This window comes from Sphaeramia orbicularis, chromosome 8, assembly GCF_902148855.1.
Source record: "Sphaeramia orbicularis chromosome 8, fSphaOr1.1, whole genome shotgun sequence".
NCBI classification, from domain to species: domain Eukaryota; kingdom Metazoa; phylum Chordata; class Actinopteri; order Kurtiformes; family Apogonidae; genus Sphaeramia; species Sphaeramia orbicularis.
In genome coordinates this window covers 8,995,892-9,007,081 of record NC_043964.1, presented here as the reverse complement: position 1 = coordinate 9,007,081, position 11,190 = coordinate 8,995,892, and the positions used below count along the sequence as shown (strand labels likewise).

General features: G+C 29.7%; 1 protein-coding gene across 2 annotated transcripts in view; it reads left to right on the top strand.

The window, feature by feature from the left end:
- The window catches only part of baiap2a (BAR/IMD domain containing adaptor protein 2a), a 197,556-nt gene that overhangs the window by 160,600 nt on the left and 25,766 nt on the right, over window positions 1–11,190 (top strand). For both annotated transcript variants that reach the window (XM_030141211.1, XM_030141212.1), the window contains exon 7: window positions 9,988–10,140. In XM_030141211.1, the coding sequence (XP_029997071.1) occupies window positions 9,988–10,140 (153 nt within the window). The remainder of the gene's footprint in view (window positions 1–9,987; window positions 10,141–11,190) is intronic.

Here is an 11,190-nt window from a genome sequence, read left to right as displayed (position 1 = left end):
TTAAGGTGTGCAAGAAAAAAAATAAAATAAAAAAATAAGGTCACTGTGTTCTCGGGAGAGAAGCGTGTTCATCATCCTTTCATCGTTTTCCTGCTTGATTTGACACCTTGGCTCAGAAGAATCCCTCTAGTTTTTAGTTTATACACTAATGTGAGGCCATCGTGTCTAATGTTTGTGCTCAGTGTCATTTAGGAACTTAAATTATTCCTCCAAGCTTTGAAATCTAATGAACTAACCTCGTGGCTGTTGGCAGTGGGGAAGTACTGTGCTCTGGTGGTTACTAAATGAAATACATCTGCACTGTCTGATGGCTCTACAGGAACTCACATTTGGCCGCAGGGAAGAACTAGAACAACTTCACAAACTTCATTAGTCTCCTCATCAGTCTATGAGGAGTTGAAAGTTTCCAAAATTCACTTTAACACATTCGAAGTCAGAAACCGCTAATTAAATCGCAGGAGCAAAAAGGAGTCAGCAGCAGGAGAGACATTAGTAAAAGCGAAGACCGAAGTGATGCGAGTAAAACAATGATCCACAAACCTGATGGAATATTAATATTTGTGAGGATTTACAAGGTTAATGTGAGTTTTTCTAAATGTGTTCAGTGTATCTTTACCTCTTTGTTTGTTTGTTTGTTTGTTTGTTTGTTTGTTTGTTTGTTTGTTTGTTTGTTAGTTAGCAAGATAACTCAAAAAGTTATGGACAGATTTTCATGAAATTTTCAGGAAATGTTGATACTGGTACAAGGAAAAAATGATTACATTTTGGTGGTGATCGGGAGGTGGTGGGTTTGGTCCAATCAGAATGAGGAGTGGACTCACAGCATCAGAATGAACACAAAAGAAGGAAATAAAAGAAAAAAATGCACAAAAATGACGAAAATACAAAAATAAAATGAACACAAATGAAGAAAATAATGAACAAAATGCACAAAAATGATGAAAATACAAAAATAAAATGAACACCAATGAAGAAAATTATGAACAAAATGCACAAAAATGAAGAAAATATAAAAATTAAATGGACACAAATGAAGAAAATAATGAACAAAATGCACAAAAATGAAGAAAATATAAATATTGAACAAAATTAAGAAAAATGAATATAAAAACGCAATGAAGAAAAATTAAGAAAATAATGAAGAAAATGAAGAAAAATGAATAAGATATAAAAACAAAATGACCAAAAATGAAGAAAATATTGAACAAAATGCACAAAAATGATGAAAATACAAAAATAAAATGAACACAAATGAAGAAAATAATCAACAAAATGCACAAAAATGATGAAAATACAAAAATAAAATGAACACCAATGAAGAAAATTATGAACAAAATGCACAAAAATGAAGAAAATATAAAAATTAAATGGACACAAATGAAGAAAATAATGAACAAAATGCACAAAAATGAAGAAAATATAAATATTGAACAAAATTAAGAAAAATGAATATAAAAACGCAATGAAGAAAAATTAAGAAAATAATGAAGAAAATGAAGAAAAATGAATAAGATATAAAAACAAAATGACCAAAAATGAAGAAAATATTGAACAAAATGCACAAAAATGATGAAAATACAAAATAAAATGAACACAAATGAAGAAAATAATCAACAAAATGCACAAAAATGATGAAAATACAAAAATAAAATGAACACCAATGAAGAAAATTATGAACAAAATGCACAAAAATGAAGAAAATATAAAAATTAAATGAACACCAATGAAGAATATAATGAACAAAATGCACAAAAATGACGAAAATATAAAAATTAAATGAACACAAATGAAGAAAATAATGAACAAAATGCACAAAAATGATGAAAATATAAAAATTAAATGGACACAAATGAAGAAAATAATGAACAAAATGCACAAAAATGAAGAAAATATAAATATTGAACAAAATTAAGAAAAATGAATATAAAAACGCAATGAAGGAAAATTAAGAAAATAATGAAGAAAATGAAGAAAAATGAATAAGATATTAAAACAAAATGACCAAAAATGAAGACAATATTGAACAAAATGCACAAAAATGATGAAAATACAAAAATAAAATGAACACAAATGAAGAAAATAATCAACAAAATGCACAAAAATGATGAAAATACAAAAATAAAATGAACACCAATGAAGAAAATTATGAACAAAATGCACAAAAATGAAGAAAATATAAAAATGAAATTAACACCAATGAAGAATACAATGAACAAAATGCACAAAAATGACGAAAATATAAAAATTAAATGAACACAAATGAAGAAAATAATGAACAAAATGCACAAAAATGATGAAAATATAAAAATTAAATGGACACAAATGAAGAAAATAATGAACAAAATGCACAAAAATGAAGAAAATATAAATTTTGAACAAAATTAAGAAAAATGAATATAAAAACGCAATGAAGAAAAATTAAGAAAATAATGAAGAAAATGAAGAAAAATGAATAAGATATAAAAACAAAATGACCAAAAATGAAGAAAATATTGAACAAAGTGCACAAAAATGATGAAAATACAAAAATAAAATGAACACAAATGAAGAAAATAATGAACAAAATGCACAAAAATGATGAAAATACAAAAATAAAATGAACACCAATGAAGAAAATTATGAACAAAATGCACAAAAATGAAGAAAATATAAAAATTAAATGAACACCAATGAAGAATATAATGAACAAAATGCACAGAAATGATGAAAATATAAAAATTAAATGAACACAAATGAAGAAAATAATGAACAAAATGCACAAAAATGAAGAAAATATAAATATTGAACAAAATTAAGAAAAATGAATAGAAAAAACACAATGAAGAAAAATTAAGAAAATAATGAAGAAAATGAAGAAAAATGAGTAAAATATAAAAACAAAATGACCAAAAATGAAGAAAATATTGAACAAAATGAACAAAAATTAATATAAAACAAAATGAAGAAAAATGAATAAAATATAAAAACAAAATGAAGAAAAATGAAGAAAATATAAAAACAAAGCAAAGAAAAATGAAGACAATACTGAACAAAATGAACAAAAATGAAGAAAATATAAAAATGAAATTAACACCAATGAAGAATACAATGAACAAAATGCACAAAATGACGAAAATATAAAAATTAAATGAACACAAATGAAGAAAATAATGAACAAAATGCACAAAAATGATGAAAATATAAAAATTAAATGGACACAAATGAAGAAAATAATGAACAAAATGCACAAAAATGAAGAAAATATAAATATTGAACAAAATTAAGAAAAATGAATATAAAAACGCAATGAAGAAAAATTAAGAAAATAATGAAGAAAATGAAGAAAAATGAATAAGATATAAAAACAAAATGACCAAAAATGAAGAAAATATTGAACAAAATGCACAAAAATGATGAAAATACAAAAATAAAATGAACACAAATGAAGAAAATAATGAACAAAATGCACAAAAATGATGAAAATACAAAATAAAATGAACACAAATGAAGAAAATAATGAACAAAATGCACAAAAATGATGAAAATACAAAAATAAAATGAACACCAATGAAGAAAATTATGAACAAAATGCACAAAAATGAAGAAAATATAAAAATGAAATTAACACCAATGAAGAATACAATGAACAAAATGCACAAAAATGACGAAAATATAAAAATTAAATGAACACAAATGAAGAAAATAATGAACAAAATGCACAAAAATTATGAAAATATAAAAATTAAATGGACACAAATGAAGAAAATAATGAACAAAATGCACAAAAATGAAGAAAATATAAATATTGAACAAAATTAAGAAAAATGAATATAAAAACGCAATGAAGAAAAATTAAGAAAATAATGAAGAAAATGAAGAAAAATGAATAAGATATAAAAACAAAATGACCAAAAATGAAGAAAATATTGAACAAAGTGCACAAAAATGATGAAAATACAAAAATAAAATGAACACAAATGAAGAAAATAATGAACAAAATGCACAAAAATGATGAAAATACAAAATAAAATGAACACCAATGAAGAAAATTATGAACAAAATGCACAAAAATGAAGAAAATATAAAAATTAAATGAACACCAATGAAGAATATAATGAACAAAATGCACAGAAATGATGAAAATATAAAAATTAAATGAACACAAATGAAGAAAATAATGAACAAAATGCACAAAAATGAAGAAAATATAAATATTGAACAAAATTAAGAAAAATGAATAGAAAAACACAATGAAGAAAAATTAAGAAAATAATGAAGAAAATGAAGAAAAATGAGTAAAATATAAAAACAAAATGACCAAAAATGAAGAAAATATTGAACAAAATGAACAAAAATTAATATAAAACAAAATGAAGAAAAATGAATAAAATATAAAAACAAAATGAAGAAAAATGAAGAAAATATAAAAACAAAGCAAAGAAAAATGAAGACAATACTGAACAAAATGAACAAAAATGAAGAAAATAATGGAAAAAACAATGCACAAAAATGAAGAAAAGATAAATATTGAACAAAATTAAGAAAAATGAATATAAAAACACAATGAAGAAAAATTAAGAAAATAATGAAGAAAATGAAGAAAAATTAAGAAAATATAAATATATATAAATATAAAATAAAAATATAAAATAAAATATAAAAATATAAATAATATAAAATATGAAAACAAAATGACAACTGAAGAAAATATTGAACAAAATGAAGAAAAATGAATATAAAACAAAATGAAGAAAACAATGAACAAAATGAAGAAAAATTAAGAAAATATAAAAACCAAATGAAGAAAAATGATGAAAATAATGAACAAAATGAAGAAAAATTAAGAAAATATAAAAACAAAATGAAAAAAAATTAAGAAAATATAAAAACAAAATGAAGAAAAATGAAGAAAATAAGGGGGGGGGGGGGCAGATCTCATTTTAGTTTATTCCACATACAGATGAATATGTCACAAATAAAATAACAGCATAATAACCTATGAAAAATAATGACTCCATATTTTGTTCTTGGTTTGATATGAAAAAAATTTTTACATTATGCCTATAAATAATGACAACTTCAAAGTGCAAAAAAAAAAACCAAAAACCGTTAAATTATGAAAATATTTAGATTTACAAGCTATCCTGTAACAATAAAATGTGAATTACCTGAACAAATATGAACAACCTGAAATGTATAAAGAAAATTAAGCACAATTTTAACAGTTTTCTGCCTGTTACTAAGTGTTCAGTGTCGAATGTAGAAATGATAAGTTGAGGCAGAATATTGTTAAATATACACTTATTTTTCTTGAGAAATTTCAGGTTTTTCAGGTTATTCACATCTTGTTTGTTTGGATAGTTTATAAAAGCAAGTATTTTCCTAATTTAATGAGGGGTTTTTTACACTACAAAGACAAAAATTTGGAATTGTCTTAATTTATAGGTTATGTTAAAATCTGAATCAATCGGAACTTGTAACTATAAATGAATTGGACGCTATTTTAAAGGAGCATGAAATCAATGAGCTTGGTTCAATGTAACTGTTTTTAAACTTGCACAAATTATTGTTTTGTCACTATCGATTGTAAGTTTTTTTTTATTATGTGTTAATTATGTCTTGTCTTGTCAGAAACTGTGTGCTATGCTGCTTTTCTTGGCCAGGTTACTCTTGAAAAACAGATTTGCATTCTCAATGAGGCTTTTTTTTTACCTGGTTAAATACAGGATATATATTTTTGTTTTAGAATAGAAGAACTAAAATTGAATTTTGAGGCGTTTTTCTTTTTCAGTGTCAAAACAGATAAACCAAATTTAATTGTAATTTTAATAATTGTTTATCAGCAGCAGCGGTTGTAGTAAAAATCGAAAATATGTCCACACTTTGAGCTGATTACCTAAAATGTTCAGTTGTTGGTTGAACAGGACAGAGCAGCGCAACCAACAACCTGGAGGGGGTGAGGTTATTTGCATTTAAAGGGCCAGCGCTCAAAACTACCTTTCTGGTGTCATTACTCAGAGATAGGGTTGAAGATGGACCTGTGGAGTTGAACTAATGAAGAATTCAGACCCAATCAGAGCATTTACAGTTTATGTAGACCACAGGGTAGTGTTTGAAAATGCATAATTCCATTTAAAAAAGCAAAATATCACTCCTTTAACCCTGTAAAGCCTGAACCAGTAAATCACTGACAGAAAATTCCAGTTCTTTGAAACTGGAGTTTTTATTGGTCCTTCTGAACAACCCAAAAAATGTTTTGTTTTTGTTTTTTTTTCAAATATCAATTTTCATGTATGAATTTCAATTTTGTATTATATTTGATACATCGGGTCTCAATGCTCAAATACTATTATTTTTGAGCAAACAAAAGCATAATATCCCAAACATGTCAAACTAATTGGTAATTCCTTTCAACATGGCATGGAGGGGTTAATCATGAATGATAAACACTGCTTTTATCAACATTCTGCCTCTGTTAGCTGATGATTTTGCACATTTATAGCAAAAAAAAATGGAGTTTTCATGTTCTCCTCATGTGTATGGGTTCTCTGTGGGTACGCCAGCTTCCAAAGACATGCATTAAAGGAGTGATATTTTGCTTTTTTTTTTAAATGGAATTATGCATTTTCAAACATTTCCCTGTGGTCTACATAAACTGTAAATGCTATGCTTGGGTCTGAATTCTTCATTAATTCAACTCCACAGGTCCATCTTCAACCCTATTTCTGAGTAATGACATGAGAAAGGCCGTTTTGAGTGCTGGCCCTTTAAGATATTCAGATTTTTAAGGAAAGTTTATAGATGTAAACATTTTCATAATGCAATTTAACTTTTTTCACTGTTATTATTATACTGGTCTAGCCCACTTTAAATCATATTGGACTGAATGTGGACCCTGATCTTAGAAACTCAAAAATTGCACATGAACGCCCCCTCATGTTTTGTTTTCCACTTTTATCAACATTCTGCCTCTGTTAGCTGATGATTTTGCACATTTATAGTAAAAAAAAAAAATGGAGTTTTCATGCTCTCCTCATGTGTATGGGTTCTATCTGGGTACTCCAGCTTCCAAAGACATGCATTAAAGGAGTGATATTTTGCTTTTTTTTTTTAATGGAATTATGCATTTTCAAACATTTCCCTGTGGTCTACATAAACTGTAAATGCTCTGCTTGGGTCTGAATTCTTCATTAATTCAACTCCACAGGTCCATCTTCAACCCTGTTTCTGAGTAATGACATGAGAAAGGCCGTTTTGAGTGCTGGCCCTTTAAGACATTCAGATTTTTAAGGAAACTTTGTAGATGTAAACATTGCCATAATGTAATTTAACTGTTTATACTGTTATTATTTTACTGGTCTTGCCAATTTTAGATCATATTGGACTGAATGTGGTCCCTGATCTTGCAAACTCAAAAATTGCACATGAACAATTGCACATTTCTTCTCATGTTGTATTTTCCACTGGGGAACTGGGAAAAAAAATTAAAACATGAGTTGCAGAGGTGAAAATAACCTTTGAACTTTTCAACATGGCATGGAGAGATTAATCATGAATGATAAACACTGCTTTTATCAACGTTCTGCTTCTGTTAGCTGAGGATTTTGCATATTTAGAGTAAAAAAATGGAGTTTTCATGTTCTCCTCATGTGTATGGGTTCTCTCTGGGTACTCCAGCTTCCAAAGACATGCATTAAAGGAGTGATATTTTGCTTTTTTTTAAAATGGAATTATGCATTTTCAAACATTTCCCTGTGGTCTACATAAACTGTAAATGCTCTGCTTGGGTCTGAGTAAACTGTAACAAACTAAAAGAGAAATTGGAATTTTTTATCCTCGCCTGTGTTTTTTTTTTCGGCTGGATTGACGATGATATGCATAAATTAATTTTCATGTCGGAGATTTTTAATAGCGTATATTTCACCCCACAAAGATTAAAAATCATGTTTGAACATTAAAGTTTGCACTAAAATACACTTTTGATGTACTTTTATTAACATTAGGGTCTAAACTTTGAGCAAAAGTTGAAAAAAACATTCATTGTCCTGATTATATTTTTATAGTGGATGAATATTAACCCTTTCATGCATGAATTATGAGAACCTTAATCAAGATTTTTTTCCTGAGTGTTTTTATTCCTCTTTAGGCATGAAAAAAAAAACAATGTGATTGATTTTTTTTTTTTTTTTTTTAAATCAACCTGTTTTTCATGGAGTTACAAAAATGTCCACTCAGCTACACCATGAATTTTATTCTTGAAGCAAAGAAACATGTATTTAAAACCCAATATCATAAAGTGATATGAAAACAGTGAAATGAAACCATGTTTAATGTAGCTAATCTGATGGTTTCTCACATTTTAACATATTCTAATACTAGTTATTACTCACTTCATGGAGATAATATGCAAAAAATAAATATTAACAATTGATTTCCACTCAAGACAACAACCAAGAACAGCAAAGTCACAGTAATGGTATGAATTGCAGTTTATGAGATGACGCATAAGTGTCCACTGCGTTGGTTGATATGGAACTAAAAAAAACAAAACCCATGAATATACAAGAGTAAAGCTGTAGAGTAACTGTCCACTGTAGTGACCACTATGCATGAAAGGGTTAACATAATTGTTTTGGCCCGCGGGTGGGCTGATAGGGCTAAAGGGGTTTTAAGCTATTATTTGACTGGTCTGGCCCACTGGAGGTCAAATTGAGCTGAATGTGGCCCGTGAAAGAAAATGAGTTTGACACCCCTGTTGTAGATGTAAACATTTCCGTAATGTCATTTAACTGTTTTCACTGTTATTATTTTACTGGTCTAGCCAACTTTAGATCATATTTGGCTGTATGTGATGTATAGAATTCATTTACACACATTTGCTCTTCACATATGTCATAGATACGGCCAAGGATCCGCATTTTTCTAAAGTGGGTCCCCGGAAATACCAGTTTGGGAAACGCTAATCTAGATAAAATAACTGAAGTCATCTAGGTCAGTGTTTATTGGCAGATGCCGCCGTATTAAAGCCATGTAAGTGGATGTAGTCGACCTACTTTGAGACTACAGGCTGCAACTTTCAACAACCATCAAGTGTCTAACATGCACAGTCTGCTGTTTTTTTTTTTTTTTTTTTTTTTTTGTAGAATCGGTGTCTGACATGCGCTTGCAAAAACACCTGAATGCCATTTCGATGTAACACGCTCCCTGGAGCTTCTCACCACCGTTACTGACTATTCGGTGTGTCGTCAGTGAACTCACTCAGACATTTCCCACTTACATTTTTTGTATGTTTACTGGCAGCACTGGATCTCCTTCTCTTTCTCTTTCTGTCGATATTACTCACTCTCTTACGCACATTGTTACACCTGTTATTTGTTATTGTCCAACATGTAAAATGGTTTAGTGGCTGGATGTGAGCAGGTCCTCCCCCACACTGGGTTATCTTCAGTCATAATTGCCTTTCCTCGGTAGCACTCGGCAGGGAGAATCTGGCCTGAGAAAGTTACTGACTACGGTTCTCTCCTTGAACAGCTATTACAGCCAAGGTGCACTTAACCCCTAATTGCTCCAGTAGCAGCTGCACAGTACAAGACTGTGCAGTACCGAGCATCTCCCAGGTGTGAATATGTATAATTGTGTGAATGTGGAGTGGGATGTTATAAAAAAAAAAAAAAAAAAAAGCAAAAAAAAAAAAGAAGTGCTTATATGTTAGCGAGCTGCTTTGACCCTTTTTCTGTCAGACCGTCTGTGCGTTGGTCTACTTGCTAATTTGTTTGTACCGAAAAGGTCTGTTTGGTACACGCAGAATGAGCACAGATTTTTGTTTGGAGTCGTCTCTGGAGTTTTATGCCTAATTATTCCTGTTACAGCTGCAATATTGAAGAAGACGTTTAATTTTCGGGTACACTCCAGGGGCGTTGTAAATTAGCAACAAATACCGCATGCATGTTTGGATTATTTTCTACAAATTGGACTCATGCTGATGTGTCTTTGTGTGTTCCGTTTCAGTTCGTGGAGACTATCAGCAGTAAGCAGACCGAGCTGGACACCTTTATTGCTGAGGGATATAAGACGGCCTTGTCTGAGGAGCGTCGCAGGTACTGCTTCCTGGTGGACCGTCAGTGTGCAGTGGCGAAGAACAACAGTGCCTACCATGGCAAGGTATGGTCACATAACACCATAATCTATTAGCAAACCCCTACATGTTGTGTTTTAAACTGGTGCTTCTATGAAACTGGGTTCATTTTGGTACATTTGGTAGACATATTTCACCCCTAATGATGACAGATGTCAGATAAATGCAAAAACAAATTATACGCCTGCTCTGAGCCGTCCCAAAATTAATGCATTTTTAATAACTATTGGGGCCAGAAATAGGACCAGAATTGGGACATGAAAAGTTACCTAGGTGTCAAACATGGCTTTAAATGGTTTTATATACCACTATAAATAAAGACACTGTGTTAAATTTGTAAATCCTGGTGGTTTGTCTTATCCAGACATGCAGGTTTTTCATGAATCTCAGTGTTATTCCAAGTTTCGTGCGTAACCCATTGTGTCCACACTTGTTACATGCAGAACCTGCCCATTTAAACATAAATAAATCACAAGAGATTTTGCAACAGTGGTCATTTTGTGAAACACTCTGCCTTGCATAATTAGTTCGATTCCCAAAACGTACCTGTGAGAGAATAAAAATATATTTTAAAAAAATTAAAAAAAAATAGTAGTGTGCAATTTTCGTGTCCTTTTTATGTGTTACATGTAGATTTTTGTATTAAAAACAATATGAAATACTATAAAAATGTTTTATCTGAAAAATAATTTCTCTTTTATCTCAGTAAGTATTTATTTTTAAAATAGACCCAAAGTGCTTCCAAACTTTCTTTATAACATTCTTCTACATCTGGTTGGAATTTTTTAGACCCCATGTCCTGTCTTTAGGGACCAGTTTCATAGACTCATCCAAATATCTGTTTACATTTAGGTTAAGAATAACTCACTTTTTAATCCATGTGGGGAAATTCGGTCTCTGCATTTTACTCCTCACAATACACACACAGTACATAGTATTAGCATTAGCATTACCACATATTAGCAGCAGTGAACTTCCATCAAAGGTGCTCGGGAACCAACTCAGCTTTTCATCAATGCCATGGTCAAGGACACTGGCAGGAGAATTAACATATGCACTGTGCTTCATAAAGTTGA